Below are 26,172 nucleotides of genomic sequence, written 5' to 3'. Positions count from 1 at the left end.
ATACGATAATGAAGCGGTCTTCAAAAATGAAAACTCTTTTTCATTTTATTCTTCAGTTATTCAAAACTGAAAATAACTTCCCACTTGCACGGTAATGGAGAAAGAAATAACCACCCACAATTGTCATATAATTGTTTTATTATAAATAAATATAATAACTAATTTATCATATTATATTATATACCTATAGTTTTAATATCACATCATATGTAATATTTAAATTATAGTTCTTTTCTCCTTTATTTAATATAAATTATATTTATATCAATTCCTCCAATTAATGTATCTAATACATCAAATCAATTATATCACATATAATTGAACCAATTTAATTATATCATATATAATCAAATTTCCTCTTGTTAATTTGAACACTTCAAACTAACCCAAAAATTGATTCTCAACTCGAATTCATTGAGCTACCAAGAGGACCTTATAGACCCGTAGCTTGAAGCTCCAACAGTACATGAATAACTGATTAAACTCTTTAATCACGATATCCACCATCCATTAACTGTCGGGCACTCCACTATAGATCGATAGTTGCACTCTACGCACAACAAATATATTTTTGTGTCCATTGGATATAACCAATCAATAGTACGATAACCTTCACAGATCGCTCATAAGTACAGCTGGACCAATTTACCATTTTGCCCTTGTAGTTACATCTAACTCCTTAAGTGTCACTGATTCCTCTAATGAATAATACATCATAGTCCTACTATGAGTGAACACTTCTCGGGCCGTGAGAAAGTGTGTGGCGCCACATTGTTCAAGCCCCAAAATCAACCCTTAAGGGGCAATCTATCTGCTTACCCCTGTTTCAGGGAATTAGTGAATTCCATCTTGTGTAGCTGAGTTCCCAACTCCCCAATCAGACGAATCCCCAAAGTGGTAGGTTTGAGTCAGCAATCTAGCCACTCGCACCCATGAAAATCAAAGAACCTCCCTCATAGGCAGGAGTTCCCAACTCACTCAGGATTAAGATCATGTTACATATGGTCATCCTAGTGAAATGAAAGTCTCTATCATGAACGGCATTATATAACGAGACTTAACATTTCGTAGTCCAGTCTTATACAAACTCCTTTGTATAGGATACCTCCGCTCGCATGTCTCCACATGAATGATCAGGATCAGACCATCTGTAACACTTTACAACACTTGTAACATCTACAAAGTGAGTCATATCCATAGTGTCACTAGGATAAGGTTTTTCTCCTTTATCCATATACTATAGACCATTTAGGTTATCACTTAAGGCATGATCCACTTGTATATCTCCACATACATGCTTAAGTTACAACGATAACCAGGGATCTTAGTTTATTGGTTTGTGGTTAATGCAATTAAAATATCTCATATTTCATTGACAATAGTGAAGTAAATATCTCATATTATTACATCACAAATATATGTTCATACACGTGTTTACAAACTACAATACCCTACAAGATTTAGGGCATCAACCCCAACACATTAGAGGATCAGTGAGACTTAAGGAACAAGATGTAATCTCGGGGGTAAATTAGCTTATGACCCAACTGTTATTACGAACAACCTGTGAATGGTTGACTTACTGATTATGGTTATATCAAGTGGATACAATATATCTACAGTGAGGGGAGTGCAACTACTAGGCTTTTGTGAAGTGACCCGGCTTTTGTGAAGTGACCCGGTAGTTAACGAATGTTGGTTAATTAGGATAAAGAGTTTAGTCAATTAATCTCGGATCGTTGGAAACCATGATCTGTAGGTCCATTAGGTCCCCCTACTAGCTCATATCGAAATAAACCTTAGAATAGTGTGACGAACGAATTTGAAGTGTTCAAATTCGGTTTTTGGAGCAAAGTGTTAAATATATACAATATATTTAACCTAATGTTTAATTGTGAAGTAAACATAAAGAGAGAGAAAATAGAAGTTATTTAAATAAGATTTAAATATCAATATTATGAATAGGGATTCATAAAAATTGGGATAAGTGTTGGATTTAATATTAAATTAAATTAATTAAATTGTTAATTAATTATTTAATATTTATTTAATTTTAAAATTGACGATTAGAAATAATTTTGAAATTAAATGAAATTGATCAAAATTGCATTAAAAGTCAAATTGTTGACTAGGTAAAAAATGCAATAGAAGTCAAATTGTTGACTTTTTGACTTTCAATTAACTTTGGACTTTAAGAGTCAAACTTTGACCAAATTAGTGGAAAGATCCAACATTTGTGAGTGGAAAATGTCAACTTTGCATGGCTAAATGTTGTTTTTATTTGAAAACACTTGTCTCACTAAATCCCACTTTGAGTTAGTGGATTTTTTAGTATCAAATTCTCATCAAACTCAAAGTTGCATGTTTGCATGTAATGGTCTTTTAAAGGGAGTGTTTAATCTTTTTGAAGAACTCTTGGCCATAGTGAAATTGGACGAGATTATGTGATAATCTCATTTCAATTTTCTCTCAAATTCTTAACCTTTTCCTCTCCAAATTGGCCGCTCACCAGATCTCACCATCCCAGTCCAGGGCTAAAGAATAGTCGGGAAGACTCTCGTAGTGGCCTACGAACCGTTCTTGAGAAGATTGGAGTTGATTTGGAGAAGATTCAAATACTACAAAAGTTGTATTCTTGTCCCCCTTTTTCTTGTTTTATTGCATGCATGCATATCTTTGTAATTAATCTAGTTAGAGTATTTTAGATCCATTTTTCTTTCGTTGCGCATGTGTTTGTTCCATCAACTAGAGGCATATAGGTTGATTATGGTTAGGCCTTTCCAACTTTAATCAATTGTTAGAATGCTTTCTTGATTGGATTTTGCTAGCTATCCGCTTTTGTAGAGGTTAACCTAGTCGAGTCAAGCGAGTAGTTGTGTGCATAATTTGTTTATATGACTAATTTGTAGAAATTGATGATAGAGATTGTGTTGAATGTCTAACTTGAACTAGAAATAAGATTGAACCACTTTTGTATACAATTATCTTTTATCCTTTGATTTTCAAGTATGTTTCTTGCTTTATCAAACCCCTATTTTTATTGCTTTTATAGTTGAACTTAGTTTAAGAAAAGATTAAACAAGTCTTCTCTATGGATCGACCCCGTATTTTCCGCTTATGCTACTTATTAGAATGTAGGTTTCGGTGATTTATAAATATTTTTATTTCAGTGAGAGTCGTACCAACAACATCGATTCAAGTGCGAACACCCACGTGTAATAACTTGATTTTCCACGATTACTCTTAATCCAAAAAGAAGACCAAATCAACTACTCACCTAAAACTGTGCCAAAATAAAACTTTGGAACACCGGACAGTATGCTTCGACCTTAAAATTCCTTAAAAGCTCGAATATGTGACCCAAACATAATGGGTATTTAGTATAAGTCAAGAAAAAAACCCAGAACTCCACTTTAACCCTTAATCAATACCCTCACTCACAATGCTTACAATCCGGCGATTGGTGGTGGTGGCTGAGGCATGTGGTCGTCAGCGCAGATAAAGCGGCGGTGCAACTGGCGTTCGACAGTTGACGGTGGATATTTTGTGCGCGGGTTAAAGAGAGAGGATGTCTAGAGAGAGAAAATGAAAGAGAGATATATGGTCGTATCAAGTCATTGAATTTAAATTTAATAATAGTTATGATGAATTAAATAAAAAGAACGTAGAGAAATTGGTAATATTAAATGCAAGGTATTTTATTGCTTGTCTGTCACGAAATTCTTATTGCCATCTTTTCAACACGACTTGAAATTAGAATCTCTTCTACTTTGTTTCTTTTCAGATTAATCACTTACTAACAATAAACAAATAAATAAATAACTTAAAATAAAGTCAATGTTTGTCTCAATTGTTATTTAAAGAAATTAAATTACAGGTAGAATTTATAATTACAACTTTCTTCAAAACGACAATTAAATTATTTAACCCGTTTGATAATGCTATCGTTTCTTATTTCCAATTTTTAATTTTAAAAAATCTGACTTCTTTGATATTCGTTCCCGCTTTTTGTTTCTAAATTTCAAGTTTCAGTTAGAAGAAACAAAAATAATTATCAATAAACAGAGATAGTTATTAAACATATTTTTGTTTCTAATTCTTAAGAAATAGAAAATAGAAAATGTGAAACAAAAAACGTGAAGTTGATACCATTACGAATAAAGTTTCATGAAAGTGTTAGTTCGTCTAACCAATTTCAGAAATGTAGGCTTTAGAATGTGCAACTATTTTTGTGTATTCGTAATGCATAAAAAGATTGGAGAAAATTTTATTTCAAATTTAAGTTTCAATCCAATGAAATTGAAATTTTGGATTAAGCCTTAATATATCTTACCACGTCCAATGATAATTTAAAAAATAAAAAGTTGAGAATCCAATACTACCATTATAAGGGTGGATGTTTAAATCTAAGCTTCTCCAAAATTCTTAAACTATATACTATACTAAAAATTACGTAATTATTGAAGTGTAAAAAATAAAATGTAGATATGCTATAGCTATACTCAAATTTACGTAATTATTAAAGTGTGAAAACTAAAATGTAGATTTTAGAGAATTCTGAATTGATGTATTTCACAAGAAGAGAAGACTTCATAACAAGTGATAGGTAAACAAACTCCAGGAGGATGTTTGTCCATAGGTTGGATTTCGGTAAACTCACTTATGGCATGTTCAAGAGTGATTATAAGACGTCGAAATCATTTAATGCTTTTATTCCTTCTAAATCAATTTTAATACTATAGAAAAATTGTTAATACGTACAAAATTATACATCGAATCTATTTTGGATTTTAAACCTTGCATCACAGTGATAATATAAATTCAGGTTTCACAAATTTCCACCCCAAACAGAGCTACCAATGAGTACGTAACTCTTCAAGATCTATTTTTAGGATAAACAAATCTAGGTTTAAGATGCATACTTGCATGTCAAGTACCCCTAATAGATCAAAAACCTGCAACCCTACACTTCATCAAGATTTGCTGCATTTCCACTCAATCTTGAGGTCTCTTGAGAGTTGAAAATATGTTGTTTCACAAAATCAAAAGGGAGAGACAATTTATTAAGTTTGAATGAACTCTAGAAAACCAACAATAAAGCCAAAGAAGATGGATTTATTATCAGCAGCCTGTAACAGAAGGTTCCACAAGACAACCATTTGACTGTAGAGCAAAAAATGAACTCTACTTCATTTACATACATATATTATATACCTACTCTGTATTCACAATGAATCAGATTTTCAACAGACAAAAATGGGAAAAGTATGATCTATTCACCAACCTAATCTTCCTATGAACTTGATACAATGCGACTTACTTGCATTATGTCGAACGATTTCTCAAATTATTGATTCGTGTTGACAGAAAACAACAAGAACCAATCAGCAGAAGACACTCCACCTGGAAAAAATCCGTCCGTGTTGTACTTCTACCAGTCGTCGATCCACTCGGGGGCATCCTGTTCTTCAAGATCTTGAGGAGGTTTCATTAAAGAACCACTGCAATCTTCAGGATAGCTCTCCAAATATTGAGCTACACGAGAAGTTATTGTCTTGGGAACCGGAAAGGTACCATCATGGATGCCCTTCCAATCAACGCCATCAAACCATGGATGACTTCTAACAGAGTTTTGGTTCTCGTTTCCAAGTCGTTTTGTCTCATCAACTTCAAGTAACTGCTCATATTATTTATTAGAAAAGGTGAAAATTACTATATAAGACTGGCTTAGTAAAGTATATGGTCAGTAACTGCAGGTGGGAATGGGAAAGGGTAGAGGAGATTGTTAATCACTAGCATTACCTTGACGATGAGATCAATTGCTTCAGGACTGAAAATCTGGGGAAGACTTAGTTGTCCTTTTGTAATCTTCAAAAAAGTATCGAGCTCGCTTTGTCGGCACAATCCAAATGGCATTTCACCTTTCAGCATGAAATAGATCAAGACTCCCAGTGCCCACCTGGGCATTTTTAACATAGTTAGGGAAGTTCAAGTGAAGTGAAAGTTCCGAAGTCCAACATAATACACCATGGCTTGAATATGTTCTCATTTATGATTATATAAGCATTGGGAGTTATTTTCAAGATGACCATATCAAGTGCAAACAAAGTTGCATTTTTACCAGTCAGCAGCAAAACCATGACCATTGCCTTGAACTATCTCGGGTGCTAAAAAGTCAGCCGTCCCGCAAATAGTATATGTTCTCTCACCCAAAGTTCTTTTCCCAAATCTGAAGTCTACTAACTGCAATAAGAGGAATACAAGAAATATAAGTGAGGTTCTACCCACTGCATAGACCTTTATGTATCCGGTTTTATTCAACAAGACAGACTGAAAAATATATTCATGTAGGGAAAAAAAATCGGAGAAGGCATAGACCTTTATGTATCCGGTTTTATTCAACATTAGAACATCAGGGGAGATTCCTCTGTGGAGAACACCAAGCTGAAAATTCAAACGAAGAGGGAATACAGAAAGATAAAATTGCAGCAAAATCCAAGGCGAAAATTGATTTAGAATTGAAGAAGAAAAGGGGACCGAAAGCAAGTCCATAGAATCAAACCTTGTGCAAATCTTCCAGTGCCATAACAAGAGAGGCTGCAAAGAAACGTGCAGAAGATTCATCGAGTGGAACGTGAAGTATCGAAGACAAAGGACAAGCAAGGCATGTCTTTAGCAATATGCCAGCATGTGATTGATTAAAACAAGTGCAGAGAAGTTGCGGCACGCAAGCTGAAGAACTGATGCTCTTCATAAGATTTTTCTCCTTCAAAACTTGTGCTTCAAGTCCCAGCCTTTTGACCTTCTGTCTTGTAAACCTTTTTAAACTAAGCATAGTTTCTGCTTCAAATTCAAATTCACCAAGGCAGTTCCATCAGCTTGAGAAGTAGACATTAAAGAAGAACATTCATAGCCATTATTATAAAGAAGATTGACGAGATACTACAAGATAACCTGTGTTCCTTAACCGAACTAGCCCAATTTCACTGTATTCCGTGGAATATAAACACATTTTCCACTCCTAAAGACAAACAATCAAAGAAGACAACATAAGGTGTCAATTTCTGGAAAAAAGGGGGGAAAACATAGAGTAACATAACCACAAACAGCAAAAAGTATTCTCACCAGATCAGAGAGCTCAACTTTTGAAAGAGCTGAAATATCCATAATTTTGGCAGACTGATGAAGAGGGTTCGAGGATTGTTCTTTCGCCCTACATGAAGTCAAACAATGTATCCCTACATGAAGTCAAACAATGTGTACAGACTAGAGTACGACTGAAGAAAAAATATGTTAAAAGCGAGCCCATATAAACTCAAAAGCAAATGCTATACTTTTGATCATCTTGAGAGAGATTTGGTAAAGGGCCAACAACGGATTCAAACTTTTCCTTTGTTAAAATACCACATACAACATCTCCCACAGCAACTGCACGTAAGAAGCCGATATGCTCACCAAGAAGTGCCCATTCGCCAAAATAACTTCCCTCTTTCCTAATAGTTGAGATCTCGTTACCACTCTGTGCAGCATCGTCCTCTTTTTGACTGGGATAATTGAAGCTGTAAACATTTGAACTGCTCATTAACTCCGCATCAAAAGTAATCCTCACTTGTCCCTTTTGAATAATGTGCAGTGCATGTAAGCCTTCGGTCTAAAAAATAAAAATAAAAATAAATACTTTAAGAGTTGTAAAGAAAATAAAACTTGTCAGTTATGTGTTGTTGTAAAATGAGGTTACCCCATCAACAATCAGCTCCCCATCTGAGAAGTGAACTTCAGAAAGGCGGTCTGCAATTTGACTCAATTGCAAGATTGTTAACTTCGACAAAAGGTCTACAGATCGAAGCAATTTCAAAGATGACAAATTAGAAAACTCCGATATAAGTATTCCACGAAAGTCCTCTCTTTTCAACGCCCAAAGCGTCCCACTTGTCACAGCACGTACTGAGGCTTGAAGTGGTTTGTTATACCTGCATATACATTATATGCACAACAAACTCGTTAAACAAAATAATTACTACCCATATATGATGAAATACGAGCTGCAGTTAACAAGAGAAAACCCACATCAAAGCCAGTTCGCCGAAGGAAGAGAGCTTTTCAGCTGTATAGTGTTGCAGAATCCGAGGAACCTCTCCATGGCTTTCTTCCTGTAATCGTGATGATATCATTGGTCAACATAAAGTCTCAAGAAAATGCCTTGAATATAATGGATCAAAAGAAAGAAAAATGATTTGAACCTGGGTTGCCAAGACCTCAAATTCTCCACTGCCAACCACATAAAAACAGTCACCTTCCCCGCCCTACAAACCAACAGAGGCCGCACATATAACAAATAATTGGCATCTTCATTCTTACATGTAAAATCCATTCTATAAAAATAGCTGCCCTTAAATTCTCGTTTGCATGCATTTAGTTGATTTCAGGGTGGCAGTTGGCTTTCATGACAAGGGAAGAAAAAAAGAGATAAAGAAAGAAAACTACTTGTTCGACTACAATTTGCCCTGGTATGACCTCAACTCTCTGCATGCAATCTAATAAAACTTGGCACTGAGAATCGGTTAGCTTTCTGAAGAGGAAATGGTCGTGCAATGCTTGTTCAATATGTGCCTGTGGAGTAGGAGTAGGAAGCCAAAAACTCAGTACCTCAAAGGTTCATTCAGGGTAAATAAGTAAATGATAATCAACAAAATTGTACTGATTTTCTTTGAAAATCAAGATATATTAGAAGCAAGACATGAGCTTACTTCTTCTTCCCATGACTTCCTGTGAGCTGGAGATGGAGGCACCCAGACTTGCCCATTCTCTAGGGAACTTTCGATAGCACGGATACGTGCCCTTGACAAATCTTGCCTTGCACGGTTGTTTCTATTCCAGCCAAATGTAGAGGGAGACTCTGATCCTGTCACCTCCACAACTTGAGGAATAGCAGATGGAACAAAACCACCTCCAACGGATCTTGTGGATTCACTAGTAACCGTCTAACCAAATAAAACAAATATCTGTTGAACTAAATGTAAGAAACTATAGTAACTAATGACTTTCTAAAACTTCAACCCAAATGAAAAAAAGATAAGGAAAGTCCTTGTACACTGGTTAGCCCATTAATATGCACCACGAGAATAGTAATATCATCTGTTCGAGTCTCAAATTGAAGCCAAAGTCTGTAAGACTCGGCCACAATTGCAGCACAAGCATCACGGGGATCTTTATATTTAGAAACCTGGAAGATTGACAGAAAATAGCGGAGCATTAGGGGGAAGCAGATGGAGAAACATGAAAGAAATTCCACATTATGTACAAGTAAGCTTTATCATTCACTAGTTCTTTAAACAATAATCAATCACGGAATAGCCACCAATATCACTTGCTTTGGACAAAAAACAAACACGATATGAAGTACATCAAACATATCATAGAGTACATTACCATGTCGACCACGGTTTGGCTTGAAAGAAACTCGAATACCCCATCACTAGCAACAACAAAGAAAGGATGATCTGGTGTCAGCTCCAGAACAACAATTTCAGGTGTAGCAACAACTCCAATAGTCTCAGCAATTGAGTCGCCAATACTTCTTGTGAAAGCAGTGCCAGGGTACATCCCATTAGGCACCCAAAGCCTAGGAGGATCACCATCATCTCCTTCTTCAGTACCCCAGCACTGAACATCAGGGTTCTTCAGCCCCTCAATCTGATCGAGTGTAAGAACTCTGGCACCACAAAGCTTAACACGTTCGAGTTCATCAGTTCGAAATGGAGTTTGGTCGATCGAGAGGTCAACAGCCACAACTTCCTTCCCTCTCCGCTCTGCTATAACCGCTCTCGAATCACCCGAATTGGCAACATATATAGTCCTACCTCTAACTAAAACAGTAATGGCAGTAGTACCACTCATGCTATCATCCAAGATATCTGCGTGTAACTGAGAATTAGTTGATAAATAGGCCGCATGACAAGCCTCAACTGCATCACTGTGAAACCTACTATTCCTAAGCAAATTTTCACATAGCTTCCGTTTAACAAACTGCGAGCACTGTGCTCCGAATTCTCCATGCCCATCGAAAACCCCAAAGAAATGGTCATCTGGGTTGTTTCCAAATGGGGTGTGGATGCAAAAACTGTCTTGATTCGCCTTATCAAGGGCATCGGGATAATACCCTCTTTGAGAAAGAAACGAATATCGCAATTCGAAGTTTCCAGAAGGAACTTTGACGGTTCGAGACCCCTCGGCGGGCAAGAACTGAGACGAAACTCTCGAGAGTCTCGTGATTCCAACGTCTGAATCTCTGTTGTTTGAATTCAATCGATTTAGTTGGTCACCGGTTTCGCCTTCTCGGCTATCAGAAGACGAAGAAGAGATTGTATCGATTTCAGTGGCGGTTTTGGCATTATGGGTTTCGGCAATTCTCGAAGATCTTGGAGTTGTAGCCTCACCAATACAAACCCTCGAATAAACGCAACCCATTAGAGTAAATAAGGAAATGAAATAGAGCGCGTCACAAGAATTGCCGCAAAATTCATCAGGTTCACGCGCCGAAGCTCATTAATCTGTGTACGAATCACTGACAGTCGCACCACGAATATAATCACACTTCACCACACCGCAAGCTTAAACTAACCCACTGGCGGGCAAAATGCAAGACGAACAATTCTTCAGCTCAATCTTCAGAATCAAAATTTTTACGAACACCCAGTGCTGGGATTGTGGAGAGAATGCCGGAAAATGGAGAAAAAGAGGGCGAGAATATCTTTCAGATTCTGCACATACCTTATCTTTTAGAAGACTCAACCATAGTAGCGGAAAGATAGAATAAGAGTCGACAACTGAATCAAAAAGTACACCCCGAGATTTTCTGCTGATTAAACTTGTGACCTTGAAACTTTCAAGATTTCGATGAGGAATTTGGATAAACATGAAAACGACATTCTTGATCTACTGGGTTTAAATTTTTTTTAAAAAAATGCGTTACAGCAAAAGAACAACAAAGAAGAAACCCATCAATTTATTATCCAAAACGGAATCCCTTTAAACCCAAAAAGAATACAACTGAAAAGGGGCTGATAAATGGTATCAGTCAATCCGGACACTATGAGAAATCACGAAAACTTAAAAATCAAGAAAGAAAACCGGGAAGGGAAAAATCAGAAAACAGAGATAAAAGAAAGTGTCTGAAACACTCCAAAAACCATGAGCTCAGACTGTCACCGACCTAAAACAGAGGGAGGAAATTGCAGAAAGGGGTCAGCGAGGACCAAGGTTGAAGAAGCAACGGCGCCTGTTCGTCCACGCAATAAAGCTTCAACTTTAACAAAATTACAGAGCCAACGAAGAAATGGGTAGTCTAAATAGAAGAAACGGCCCTACCCTTTGACATAAAAGGCCATGGGATGTTTGGATTAATGTTCATCTTCAATGAAGTTAACTGTTCATCGAGTACAGTACAACAACAGGGAGAAAGAATGTCACCAAAGAAATAAAAACCTCCACAAAGACGACCAAAAAAACTCAGAAAGAAAACCCAATAATTTATTGTTTCTTTTTTCTTTGGGGTTTTGTTTAATCTTGAAGCCGGTGGGGACTTATGATGGTGCAAATTACCCAACATGAAAAGAACCTCGAGCGGCTAAGAACGCCACCCACGTTCTCTCATTATCATTCAAGTGGACCCTGACTCGTCTTTCTGGCTCTAATAGACCCACACTTTTGTCTTCAAAGTTCTGTGGATAGGATCCTTTTCGCTGTGTTGGGGTTTGAGTTTATTGAATGAGTGGACTGGCGAAGAACTTGATTCATTCAAAGCTTAACAATTGACATAGAAGGGATGATTTTGATTGATTACTTTCTCGTGAGTGGTAATTTTGGAAGTCAACAGAGAATCTGGAAGCTCGGGCTTTAGTTTTATAAATAGAAACAGAGTGGATTTGTGACAGTCGTTTTCCTTCACTTCAAAATGGGGATGAAGCAGCCCACATTTCTGACAAGTAATCCACTGCTTTTCTTCTTTTGAAATAGTTTTACTTTTCTCAATAATATAAAGAAGTGAAATGTGAAGCGAGGATTTCAACTTTGATGGTGTTTTAAATTCTAATGACTAAAATAGGTTGACGTTGGTTCGTAAATTTGATAAAGAATGGAATGCTGTTGGTGAGATCTGCATTTTGGCAAAGTCGGGGTGCTCGATGTGTTAATGGTGGGGAAATTTGGGCCAATGAGCTAATAATATTTTGGTCCATAAGGTCAAACGACTCCTTTTTTTTAAAGAACTGTCAGTTGACCCTCTACTTACGTCATCAAGATATGAGATTACAAAAATGTCTCTCTAGTCTATACGATACTCGCATACTCAAACTCAACGATCGTCCCATGCTCAAAATTCTCGTGCAAGTGTCGTTCAATCTCGCTCTGCAAAACCATCATCCATCTACTATCATTATCGAAATTCTCTACTGTCGTAATCGAAGCTCTCTACTAGATTAGTGAATTTAATTTTTGTCTTGCATGTTGTGTTGCATCTATTTAGGTTAGTTTCGTTTAATCAGTCGTCACGTTCATAACTGGTTTCGAGGTTTAATCGGCCACGTCTGTTTTTTATTTTGGGTTTCGATATGTTCTGCATTGGTTGAGGACGAAGAAGATATAGTTAGAGTCAGACAAGGTAGTGGACGAGTTTTGCGAGAGCGAGATGGGCTAGAGCGAGATAAGAGAGAGCGAGATTAGTGAGAGGAAGATTAGAGAGAGTGAGATTAGAGAGAGCGAGATTAGCGAGAGCGAGATTAGCGAGAGCAAAACTTTAACAGTATGTTTTGTTAGTGATTTTTTAGTACGAACCTGTTAACTGATAAATTGAATGTTCATATAATGCAAGAGTACTTTAAGATGTCAAAATCTTTGAAAATTCGTGAAGTTGATAGGTTTCCCAGGCAAGTAACGTGTCTGGCCCACGTTGCCAATGCCAACAAGATTGTAAAGGAGAAGCTTACCGGAAGGCAGTTAGAGATGTTCAAGAAAACAGTTTTTGGTCGCTTTGTAGACACTGAACTTGTATTCAACAACCCACTAATCCACCATATGTTATTGAGGGAAGTGAAGAAGTCAGGAGTGAACTCGATTAGTTTCTTTGTTAGAGAAAAGGTCGTCACATTTTCGAAGGACAACTTTTTATTGATCACTAGTTTGCGGTCTTCTACACGAGTTGTACAGAGTGAGGAGTCCTCACAAGAACTTTTTACAAGGTACTTTGGTAATTAATCGACCTTAGACGCATTCCACTTGAATTTACTTGAAGAAGAATACAAAAATTTGGTATTTGAAAATGACGATGATGTTGTTAAAATTACCCTAGTAATATTACACAGAGATTACAATGATGGGTAAAAAAAAGTAAAAAAATGTTGTTGATCGTACTCTATTTGACGATGTTGAAGACATAGATTACTACAACAATCTTGACTGAGGTACAATTATTTGGCAGAGGACACTCAACGCCCTGAAGACTACACTAAACGATAAGGTTGGTTTATACAAGGAGAAGGTGAGGGGAAATAAAAATTATGTTGTGAAGTACTCGCTCCGTGGATTTCCCCAAGCATTCCAGGTAGATGTTCCTTAACTTAACTTTATCTTTGGTTTAACATTAACATAGTTATAAACTTGAGTAGTTTGGATTTAGGTGTGGACGTACGAGATCCTATCGTCAATAGCAGGGAACGTTGCCACTCGAATGAGCAAGGTAGTTGTGCCTCATATATTACGGTGGTCATACTCCCACCCGGTGTCATTCAAAACACTCGAGAGAGACATTTTTTAGTCTCAAAATGTAAGTGTAATCTATCTAGCCATAGTATGTTTATTGGGTTGTTAAATGCACACTAACCATCTTACTTGGTTCCTTAATGCAGACAAAAGTCAAATAGGGTCTTGTCATGTCCGATGTTGAGAAGAAGTTTCGGGACACCCCAATTGATAGATGGATCGTAAGACAAGCACACTCTAACACCGAGAGTTCAGAGAGCTCTAGTAGTTCAAAGAGCGGCAGTAGTTCAGATAATAGTTTAGAAGGTGTGGAAGGTGAACAGCAGGGTAATTTAGAAGGTGAAGTGAGGGACGACGAATATGATGGGGACCAAAACATCCACAAGCCTACTTACACCCCTAGTAAGGATATGTTTCATGATGTGCTAGTGGGTGACGTACGTCCTGAGCTTGAGAAGGAGTGTTCTATCCTAGAGGTTTCAGGCCACAATGAGGGAGGTAATGTTGATCCTAATGTATATTCGTACCTACGGAGCATTGATAGCTCAATATTGAGTTTGAATGCCCATGTATTGAACCTAGAGACGGACACGAGAGACATCAAAGCACAATTGTCAACTATTTTGTCTCTATTATAGTCTATGAGGGGTTCCACATTGTTTGAGGCGACGAGGTCCCCCACTCCACAGACAGGCCACGATGCCACCATGTCCCTCATCTCGACTCTATCTCGATCACCCACCCAACCTATACGTAGGTCACCTACCCCATCTCCACCTAAGTCACCTACCCCACCTCCACCTAAGTCACACTTTAGTAATTAAACTTATAAGTGAGACATTTTAAAAGTGATTACAAGTGATAGCGAGATTAGCAATAGTGAAATTAGCGAGAGCGAGATGTTTCCAGAATGATTCATGAATAGACAACCACTTAATTAAACTTATAAAAGGGAGAGTGAGATAAACGATACATTTAAAGAGATTCGTGAAAAGACAAGTGGCACATAGAAAATTATAGCTTTGAGGATTAAAGTGGCACATAGAAAGTTACAGTTTTGAGGATTACAAGTGGCACATAGACATTACAATCAACCGACATTTGAATCATTTGGATTAGAATCATTAGGTCGCCCAGACGTGAGCGGTTCACTGTAGTTTTGTTGATTATGCCCGTAGTTCCCACACCTACCACATTTTATTTATCTGTGTTGTTCTCCTCTTGATGGTATTCTTTGTACTCTTCGTCGTTCGACCTGTACCACTCTTCTAGGAGGTGCAATATTCTTTTCCACATATCCCGGAGATCTCTTCCATTTAGATATGTGACCGAGTGAATTTACGAGCTCTGCATAAGCAGCCATGAGGGAGTCAACGCTATATAATGGACTGCACAAACCATGGAAGGGGATGTTTCGTTCTCGCGTAGCCACAATTGCATGCGAACATGAGATACCGAGTGAGTCAAATTCCTTGCATGTGCATTCCTTCATATGGATGTTCACAATACCGTCCAATTCGATTGTCCACCATGGATCCTATAACGATCAATCGACTCAACTTGATATCGTCTGCCCTTGTCACACTTAGTTGCTAATAAGTTTTCATAGTAGTCCGAGTGTGACGTCGTTCGAGATGCCCAATAATTCTTCCGTTCATAAAACCATGACTAGATGAGGCCTCAAACATGTTCCAATAAGCACATTATGGGCAGCTATCGATACTCTTTGGTCAATGAATTGAAACACTCTGCACTATGGACGTCATGTTATCGTATCTTCGTTCTGTTTGGTAAACACGTGCCCACCTTTTAAGACCAATATCCTCCAAATATTTTAATATTGCATCATTTCAAAAAGTACGTAGTTGGTTCCAGTGTGCTTGGAACTCTGACATGCGAAATGCCTGGCTGCATCCTTGAAACATCCCAACAATCGTACTGTCCTTAAAGTTGGAAAGAATACTATTGTTTAGGTTGTATGTGCACAATCCATGAAATGCCGTGAGAAAAACTACATGAATGGCATTGCCAATAGATACCGCTCGATTAGACACGAACACCAAGTTAAGAGGGTTCTCCAATGGCACACTTCAAGTTCGACATAAACCACTTCCAAGCTCAATCAGTTTCATTGTCCACTATGGCATATGCTAGTGGATAAACTTGGTTGTTGCCATCCATAGAAACGCCGATCAACATGGTCCATTTGTATTTTCCTTTCAGATGCGATCCATCAACAATTATCATAGGCCGACAACTCGAAAAACCTCTAATACAAGGCCCTAATGCCATAAACATGTACTTGAAATGGACATTATTTTCAAGTTCAATTTCACACCTTGTACCTGGATTCTCCATTTTTAACGCTTCACCATATGCATGTAAAACAACGTATGACTCTTCTGGAGTACCCCTAGCGAGAGCATAAGCAGTTTCCCTTGCACATCATGCCTTATCGTAACTTATGTTTACGTCGTACTCTTTCCTCATATCTTCAACGATGTGACGAGGTTTATAAACACGTCTTACGCCTGTAAACTTGTCTTTGATTAGTTCACCAACTACCGCAGTCATTGTTTGTCTATGGTCATGATTTAAAATTTCAATAGAACATGTGTGCAACCGCACATACTTCGGGACCTTAAATATGTCACACCTTGGAATTTTCACTACACGAAGGCTCCACTTACAATTATCATTTATACATTTGACAGTAAAAAAAGACTTAGTTGACTTCCTTACCTTATATTCAAAATTATTGTTTATGAACAGAATAGAAAATCTCATTTTTAAATCACTTTTACTCAAAAAAATTTGACCAATTTCAACATCTGTCTCAGATGAAGAGGTACCCGGCATAATCAATTCCCCTCTATGATATGAAGACATGGAATTCAATCCTACTGATCTCTCAGTAATAGCCACTGTAGGTCTATGCACCTCTGAAGGACCACAGTCCATAAAATTCAATCCTACTAATCTTTCATTATCAACCACGAAAGGATCACGCTCTTCTGAAGGACCACAATCCATAAAATTCAAGCCTGTTAATCTCTCATTACCAAGCACAGGTCCATTACATTAAGTTTCTCTTTCTAAGTCCATTGCATGAATGCTGTCATTGTCTATTGATAATGTTGATGGTTGAGTGTTCATAGACAATGGAATATCACCCTCTTCTCGATTAAGCTCATATGATACTTCGTATTGTCTGTCTACACCTATATCATCATGACTCATATTCACATTTTTGTTGTGGTATGATTTTAGCGTTACATATAGCTGAAGTCTAGAAAGATCGTCCCAACAAAGAAGGAAGTGAACATCACCGTCATTCCGTATGTATTGTGGAGGGGCTTCAAAGTCAAGTTTATATTTAACTTTCATAACAACATCAAACTCTGAGCAACTTACATTTGCAACCCTGTAAATGTGAGTTTTAAGTTCTTCATACTTCAAGGTAATAGGCACAATGATTCCTATTAGCTCACCTCTAACATACAAATTTTGGTTCTGACCTCCGTATCGAATTACTACACACTTTTTTGTCATCCTACAAAGCAAGAAAATATTTTTTATTAAGTAGATAGTAATACACATAGATCTCTCTCGTTGTTCCATTCTGAAAACTCCGTTTGGTTTCGAAAAACTCTGCTCTGAAAAACCTCGTTCAATAAATCTTCGTTCAACAAAATGACAGTTCAAATGAAGTTTAGATTTCAAAGAATTCACCATTACATATTTTGTTGTGTGTTAACGATTTTAAGTTGTAGACATATTTCATGAAAATTGTCAAATCAATCGTATAGTGACAAACAATCACATCATGATGGAAGATAGACAGATAGCAAGAGCGAGATCCAAGTAGTGAGAGTGAGACAGTTATCAGGGGTAATTCTTGTAATCTCATACCGTGATAACGTCAGCAAAAGATCAATTGACAATTTTTTTAAAAAATGGGTCATTTGATATTATGGGCCTAGATATTAGGTCATTGGCCCAAATTTCCCATTCATGGTGCGGGTTTTGTTTCTTTGTCTTTTTTTCTAACCAAAGTATAACATATTTTAACTTTTCATTTGGAATAATAGTAAATTAGCTTTTCTTTAATAAAAATCGGAAAATAAATTAAAATAAAAATAAAAATAAATTACAAAAATCCAAACCACTCAAAAGCATATAACTCAGATGTTATGAACCCTCCTTAGGAAAGATTTTTAAATACACTTTAATTACAGTAAGTCAAAATTACCAACATACTTTTTTAATAGGCTGAAAAACGTGAAGTCAAGCCAATTCATCTTTTGCATCAACCAATTCTAACCTTGAATGGCATGAGTATCGACAGTATCCGATGGTAGCAATCACAACTAGCGACAATGACATCTTAAATACCATACGCAAATATTGATGGAAGGCGGCTAGCCTGCACCAACTGGTTCTGCTTGCACCAACTGGTTGCAACAAGTAGCGTCAATCGATGAAATATAAGAGGAAGCGTGAGAATGACATGGTGCATAACTTACCACAATGGTCGGCGATCGGTGACATGCAGTGGTTATCGACAAGTAGCGATCATCAGCAATAGAAATTGGGACGATTTGTTGTATGTTGGAGTTCATGGATCTACATTCTAGGTGGTTTGCGCGGGGGGGAAGTTCTCTTCTTATCCTTCTTATCCTTCTTTAATCTAAATATTTTAATAAATTTCTCAAACCAAAACAAACAAACCAATTATATTCCTCAAAAATATTAAATATGGCTCCTAACTTTAAAATTAAAGGGAAATAAATTCCTACAATTTAAGATAACTAATTATTCTCAACAATTACATCTAATTCAACTTATTTCAAAATACTTGTCCAAAGTGAAATCCTGAATTTAAACTTCAATTTATGAAAATTAACTACATTTGTAAAATGTAGAGCATTATATTTGCATGGATAGAGAGAGTGTGCATTCACAAAGAAAAGGGAGTCTAAATTGTGAATTTGAAATTTTAATTAGAGTGAAATTAAAGTCACCAAGGGATATGTATTTGAAAAAAGAAAATAAATATGACAAGTCAAATTTGGAAAAAGCAATTGTTACGAATGTATTTCCATGAGATATATTATACAGAATTGGGGTATAAATACAATATCAAGAGACTAAAAATAGACCTTAGAAAGACTCAATCAACATAAAATTTCTCTAACTACATAGACTAAGTATGTTTATACATTCATACCCTCCCTCAAACTCAGATGGTAAAGTAGGAATCAACTTGAGTTTGTTAAACAGCTGAAGGAGGCACCCGAGGGACAAAGCTTTGGTAAAAATATCGAGTGGTTGCTCAGTAGTAAAAATAACTTGTAAAAAAAAAGTTTTACTCTAGAGATGATGTCAAACAAAATGACAATCATTCTCAATATGTTGGTGCATTCATGAAAATATCATTGTGAACAAGCTGGATGACGTTATGATTGTCACAATAAAGGATAGTGGCAGACAGTTGAGGAACTCTCATATCAGCAAGAAGCCAGCGGAGCCACAATAGCTCTGGCGTAGCATCAGCCAAGGTATGGTATTCAGACTCCATACTATAACGAGAGACATCACTCTGTTTCTTACTCTGCCAAGAAATAAGAAAGTCACTGAGGTAGAAACAGTAATCTGAAGTAAAACGCTTGTTAGTAGGATCACCAGTCCAATCAACATTAGAGTAGTTGAATAAGATTAGAGATGACTAGGAAGATAACTGAAGACCATGTCCCAAAGTCCCCTTGACATAGCAAAGAATACGAAGAACAATAGTAAAATGAATGGTCCAAGGAGCATCCATGAACTGACTTACAATATGAACAACATATGTAATATCGGGACAAGTTACTATCAGATAAATAAGATTGGCAACAAGTTGATGGTAGAGATTGGCATCTTCAAGGGAAACGACATCAAACAGAGTCAAGCGAACATTGGAGTCGAGTGGTGTTGGGGTAGTAGCAGAGTCGGTGATCCTGAAGCGCACAATAAGTCTGGGGCATATTTTGCTTGAGACAATGAGTAACCAGCAGAGCTCATTGATACTTCATGACCAAGAAAGTAACTAAATGAACCCAAATACTTCATCTCAAGTGCTCGCCAAGGTAGAATTGTAAAAAAGAAATAGCCTGATGATCATCCCAATAATAATCATATCATCGAAATATAGGAGAAGAAGAACAACACCGTGATCTTTTTAACACGTAAAAATTGTCGTGTCATGAGAACTGGACGTAAAGTCAAGTTGAACAATGGTGGAAATGAAAGTTGCAAACCAGGCTCACAGGGCTTGCTTCAATCCATACAACGCTCAATGAAAGAGACATACCTTCTAAGATGGAAGAGAGACACTTGAGGGTGTTGCATATAGACTTTCTCATATAAGGCCCCATTAAGGAAATTATTCTTGACATTCATCTGAAAAAGAGGCCACTATTTGGCTACAGCAACAACTAAGAGACTCAGAACATATGTCATCTAGGCCACAAGAGCAAAAGTCTCCTCATAATTGATCTCATATTTTTTTAGAGTACCCTTTTGCGACCAGCCAAGCTTTATAACACTCAATAGAGCCATTAGAGTGATTCTTGATTTTGTAAACCCACCTACAACCAATTTGTTTCTTACCATAAGCAAGTCAACATAGTCCCATGTGCATCTTGTCTAAAGCCTGGAGTTATTCACTCATAGCTTGTTATGACGGACGGTTAGTATTCGCCTCATAAAAAGAGGTAGATTCAACCAAGGAACTGATAATGGAGAAATAGTGAAAGTCTCGAAGATGAGTGGGGGGTGCCCTTACCTAAGTGGGGTGTCAAATAGGTGAAGCATGGTCAGGATCAGAAGGAGGTTCAAACTCCACATGTGAGACAAAGGGCTGATCAAGATCAATAGAGACGGGCGTAGATTTCTCAAGCTCAGTATCACGAGAAGATACAAATGAAGGGAAAAGATCAACGGAACCATCAAAGAGAAAGATATGAGGACCTGAAAGAGAATTACCAAAGTTCGAGAGACTAGAGAACATTTTATGCTCCTAGAAAGTAACATGGCGAGAGATGCATAATCTTTTAGAAAGAGGATCCCAACAATGGAAACCTTTGTGTTTGGTTATGTAGCCAAGGAAGCAATAGAGACGCGCATGTGGTTTTAATTTTGTGTGTTCATGTGAATAGAGAAGAAAAAACATGCACAACCAAAGACCTTGAGATTTGAGTAATTAGGAGGAGTACTATATAATCATTCAAATGGAGAAACATTGTGAAGGACAGAAGAAAGAAGACAATTGATCGTGTAGAAAGAAGTAAGAGCGTCCTTTCCCCAAAATTTTGCAGGACAGGAGATGAGCCCGAACAGTGTCCAGAATGTGACGATGTTTACGTTTCGTTCACCCATTTTGTTAAGAGGTATGGAGACAAGAGTGCCTTGCTGGGTGGGAAAAGAAAGAATACTAGAGTCCTTATATTCTAAGGCGTTATTTGTATAAAGAGCCTTGATTGTACGAGAGAACTGAGTGTTAACCATATTAGCAAAATCAATATGTATTTGAGACAAGGTAGAACGATGTTTAAGAAAATATATCCAGGTAAACCGAGAGTAATCATCAATGAACAGAACAAAATAGCAATAATCAGTGACAGTAGAAGTAGGAGCAGGACCCCAAATATCATAATGAATTAAGTCAAAAGGCTGATCACATATAGAACTGGACTGGAAAAAGATAATGCAGGTTGTTTTGCAAGTTTACAATTCAGATAATCAAAGAGAACAAACTTAGAAATATTACTAAAATTTTTAATAGAAATCAAATAACAAAGTTTGTCAGAAGAAGCATGACCAAGATGGAGACGCACTGATATATAGTAGAGTTAGTGACAGGAGCAGAAAAAGAACAAGCAGACAGTTGAAGTGATGTGAGCTCAAACAATCTTCCCACTTTGCGACCGCACCAACTGTTTGCCCTGTCTGTGGGTCCTAAACCTAACACCCAATATAAGAAGAAAAAAAAAAGTTAAGCCAAGATCACACAACTGTCCAACTGAGGCAAGATTCAAGGTCAGGTTTGAAACACAATAAGTATTAGAGAGCTATAACGTGGGAGTGTCAATGAAGGAAACATGGGATATAGTCATACAATTACCATTAACAACATAAATGGGAGGAAGAGATTTGTCATGAGTTGGTGTAGTCAGAAGAGAAAAATCAGAAGTCATATGGTTATAACAAGCGGAATCAAAAAGCCACCAATTAGCTCGAAAAACTGCAAGCGCGAAGGAATTGGATAAAATCATCCGTTTAAGAAAGTTCTATAAATCACTCATTTGAAAGGTTGACGGAGAAGGTTCGAACTCAGTAAAGGAGGCAACAGCCTCAGCAAAGGCAGAACCAAGTTTAAAGTGTCTTGACTCTGAAGAAGGTCTCGGAGGTCGAGGTGGTAGTGTGGGACAATTGTTCAGAATATGGCCACGTTTGTGACAATATCTGCATTCGACTTTTAGGCAATCAACAAATTTATACCTAGTAAATTTACAGTTTTTACATAAGGGAGCTCCATAATACCAGACATATGAGTGTTGGCGAGAACAACCTCAGATTTCTTGGAAGAAGCGACACCGAGACATTTTTCCTGAAATATAATTTCTTGAATTGTTATGTCTAGTGATGGAAGAGGACTGCAGTGTAGCAAAGCAGCATGGATAGACTCGTATTCTAGACGAAGCCCCATAAGAACCTTAATAAGACGGAGATGATCAATACTGATTTAGCTTGATCCAATTATGTCCAAATTGGCTGAAGTGTAGCCAAATAGTCGTTAACGAATTAACTAATTTCCTGAGTAAGGCTAACAAGAGTGTTGTGCAGATGATAACAATGGACTAAACCAACAGACTGAAAATGCATAGGTAGGAAATTCCACAAACTCTTGGCATCATCAAACGCATCAAACTGAACATGAATGGTTGGTATAGACGAATTACCGAGCCAAGTGATGATTTGATGATTTTTACTATCTCAATCTTCTAACCATTTAACAAATTTCTGATCATCCTCGATGGGTAACCTGATTGGTTGAAGAATATCACCTATGACAATTCGTCATAGCTTACGCCCAATTAGAAAACTCTTCATTTTATGAACCAAAGTAAGGTAATTTGTACCATCAAGGATAGTATTAATAGAGCGAAATACATGATCTTTCTCCATGTGGCTTGGCGGATGAGGGTGAAGTCTTGCTCAACAGTGAGGAGAAAAAAACCAACTCAGCAGCTTGGCTTGGCAGAATTAGCCTAGCTCAAAACTAGCATGGCAGCCAGCTTAACCAAATCTGCTCGGCTTGGCTCAGCACAGTTGGCGCGGCGCGCTTAAGGATACCGACTCAGCTGGACTTGTGTTAAGCGTCTGAGGTCTGGTGAATCAACGACTAACGATGGGGACCTGCACAAGTGAACAGAGATCCGAGGCACAGATTTGGGTGCACGGATATGGGCATGGCTCGGGTTAGCATTAGACCCAATGCATAGTGACCGACCATTCACCTAGTACGAACGACTCTAAAAATGGAGTCACAGCTAGAGTGGTGAATTAGAGAACGAAGACACATGGCGGATCAACTAGAGTGGTGAACGGGTTTTTTCTGAGCCTGAACGGAGAATGGAGACACACGACTTGGCGAGCGAAGTCGGATGGGTTCTAATCAAGTTGCACAAAAAGGATCTGGGCATTGGTTCTGAAAGGCAAATAACTCTCCGAGAAATATTCCAATATCATACTAACTTGACTTATCTCATAGGTGGTGGGCATTACCTCATGTTTCTTATTAAGTACATCGGATATACTTGCTAAGATGTAAGCCCAGGCCTTTTTGTTAGCCCTAACCTATCGATCATAGATGTCCCGAACATTTTGGTTCATTGTTGTACTAGGAACTAGAGGAAATTTCTTTGTCAACACAAACCTCAAATCGTATTGATGTTGGATTTCCAGTCTGAATATCCTCCACCGTTAAATTTATCAGAAGCTAGCAGTTGTATAATTGAATTTAACATTGCTGAAAAAGTTAAGCAAATTATATTAAAATTTATGCATCTAAATCCAAATTTAGCAAAAATAATAAAGTACCCAAAAATCTTTATTTACTTGCAACGATAATTTAGTGATTTAGAACAGTTGTTACCAAGGAGCATTCAACAATTCCTTCACTGAAGCAAGACAATTCTTGACCAAATACTATATCAAAATAACTCTTTACTCCTATAGTTTTTTTTTTGTTATCATTTTTGGTCAAGATCTTTACTAACAATTAGTAATTCTTGTAAGTGTGACCCATCATTTTCAAATTTTATAGAACGGTATAAATATGCCCCCAAGATGGAAGACAATACCAAAGACGGAACTATAAGACCCTATTCATTACTAAAGTTTGGGTTGTTCCGAATCCTATATTACAACCCTCCTTGGGGATCTTCGTGGTTAACAACTAGCTAGTGCCACCTAAAAACGACAGCAAGCGCAATATAGAAATTTCATGGTTCAAACTAATGGAGGAGACTGTAGAATAATGTTGACACATTTCCTTCACCCACTTACTATGAACTACTTCCCTCATTCACCTTGTTATTCACCCATGCAAATGATACTGGGGTATGCCCTAGTTTATTGTATATTGTACATGTATTTATCTTGTATTGTACATTAGTCTCCCGAGGCATTAGGACAAGTGGGAGATTGTTGTTAGTGTCCTAATTCTCCTAGAGTCTCGTAGTTTGTAATCTGTACACATTGTTATGAATAAAATAACAGTTATTTTATCTGGCATTTACTCATATCCAATAAACAAAGCTCCATGGTTATTGTATGTAAACTTAAGCATGTATATGAGATATACAAGTGGATCATGCCTTAAGTGATAACCTAAATAGGTCTGTAGTATAAGGATTAAGGAGGGATACCTGATCCTGGTGACACTATGGATACGGCCCACTTTGTAGAGGTTTGCAAGTGTTGTGAACTACTACAGAGGGTAGATCCTGACCATTCATGTGGAGATATGCGAGCGGGGGTGTCCTATACAAAGAGTTTGTATAAGACTAGACCACGAGATGACTAGTCTCTGTATATAATGTCGTTGATACTGGAGACTTACATCTCACCTAAACGACCATAGGTGACACGACCTCAATCCTGATTGTTTTAGGAACCCTTGCCTTTGAGGCGATCCTTTGATTAGTATGGGTGAGAGTGACCATATTACCAACTCAACATGCCTACCTTTTTGGGGACTCATTTGATTTGTGAGCTGGGAACTCAGTTACACAAGATGGAATTCACTCTTTCCCTGAAGTAGGGCTAAGTAGATAGATTACTCCCCTAAGGGCTGATTCTAGGTCTTGAACATAGTGGCCACAACTTCTCTTTAGAAGAGAGAACTCAATCATAGTAGGACTATGACTTATGTTCATTAGAGAAATCAGTGGTACTTAAGGAGTTAGATGTAACTATAGGGGCATAACGGTTATTGGCCCAGCTGTACTTACGAGCGATCTGTGAAAGGTTATCACACTGTTGATTGGTTGATATGGACACATAATATATCTATGGTAAAGAGAGTTCAACTGTCGGTCTTTAATAGAGTGTTTGGAAGTTAACAGATGGTGGATTCCGTGACTAAAAAGTTTAGTCAGTTATTCACATACCGTTAGAGCTTCAAGCTACAAGTCCATAAGGCCCCCTTGGTAGCTCAATGGATTCAAGTTGAGAATCAGTTCTTGGTGTTGATTTGAAATGTTCAAATTGACAAAAGGTAATTCGATTATATATGATATGATCGGTGTGATGTATGAGATACATCAAGTGGAGGATTAATGTAAATAAGTACCATGAAATAGAAAAAGAGCTATGACTTATATATTTCATGAGATGAAATGTTAAAACTATAGGTTATAAATATAATATGGTAAGTTGATTGTCATATATATTTAAAATAATATTAATTATTTGATATTTATCTCTTTTTCTCTAATAACCAATTGAGTGGGGTTATTGGTGGTTTCGTGGTAACCGTGAGATAAAAGAAAAAAATTTCCAAAATTTAGTATGATTTGTGAGAGTTTCTATTCTCAGAATTACTCATGGTGGCTGTCAAGTAAATTAGATTCACTAAACGATAGTTGAAGTGAGACTAAACGATCGTGGAGTGACACTACACGATAGTTCACTCAATTGACCTTTAGCTAAACGATCGTAGAGCTTTTGCTAAACGATAGTAGAGCATTTGTTAAACGATTGGGCATCTTCTATACGATAGACCTTGTCATCTCCCACTTGCTCAATCGTTTACACGATTGTTCTTCCTCCAGTTTCTTCCTCAAACCAAGTCCACACAGAGACCACACG

The 26,172-nt window shown here is 37.3% G+C and overlaps 1 protein-coding gene across 5 annotated transcripts; it reads right to left on the bottom strand.

Annotated features, from left to right (window-relative positions):
* Positions 1 to 5,083: 5,083 nt before the first annotated feature.
* Positions 5,084 to 11,573, bottom strand: LOC120070921 (protein phosphatase 2C and cyclic nucleotide-binding/kinase domain-containing protein). 5 transcript variants are annotated; one of them, XM_039022831.1, is made up of 17 exons: positions 11,368 to 11,571; positions 11,213 to 11,278; positions 9,430 to 10,760; positions 9,092 to 9,223; positions 8,748 to 8,981; positions 8,485 to 8,610; positions 8,241 to 8,303; positions 8,068 to 8,150; positions 7,739 to 7,970; positions 7,335 to 7,651; positions 7,126 to 7,213; positions 6,955 to 7,021; positions 6,563 to 6,843; positions 6,379 to 6,444; positions 6,122 to 6,243; positions 5,803 to 5,959; positions 5,084 to 5,677 (listed from the first exon to the last, which is right to left on the bottom strand). In XM_039022831.1, the coding sequence occupies exons 3-17, from the start codon at positions 10,465 to 10,467 to the stop codon at positions 5,432 to 5,434; spliced, it is 3,252 nt and encodes a 1,083-aa protein (XP_038878759.1). In that variant the 5' UTR covers positions 10,468 to 10,760; positions 11,213 to 11,278; positions 11,368 to 11,571; the 3' UTR covers positions 5,084 to 5,431. The 5 variants fall into 5 exon arrangements, with proteins under 5 accessions (XP_038878759.1, XP_038878756.1, XP_038878757.1 ...); XM_039022828.1 differs by having other exon boundaries at positions 11,213 to 11,571; XM_039022829.1 differs by having other exon boundaries at positions 9,430 to 11,278.
* Positions 11,574 to 26,172: the final 14,599 nt, after the last annotated feature.

Source organism: Benincasa hispida, chromosome 2 (genome assembly GCF_009727055.1).
Source record: "Benincasa hispida cultivar B227 chromosome 2, ASM972705v1, whole genome shotgun sequence".
In the NCBI taxonomy this organism is placed as follows: Eukaryota; Viridiplantae; Streptophyta; class Magnoliopsida; order Cucurbitales; family Cucurbitaceae; genus Benincasa; species Benincasa hispida.
The sequence above is the reverse complement of the archived record's forward strand: the minus strand, read 5'-3'. Positions and strand labels throughout refer to the sequence as shown.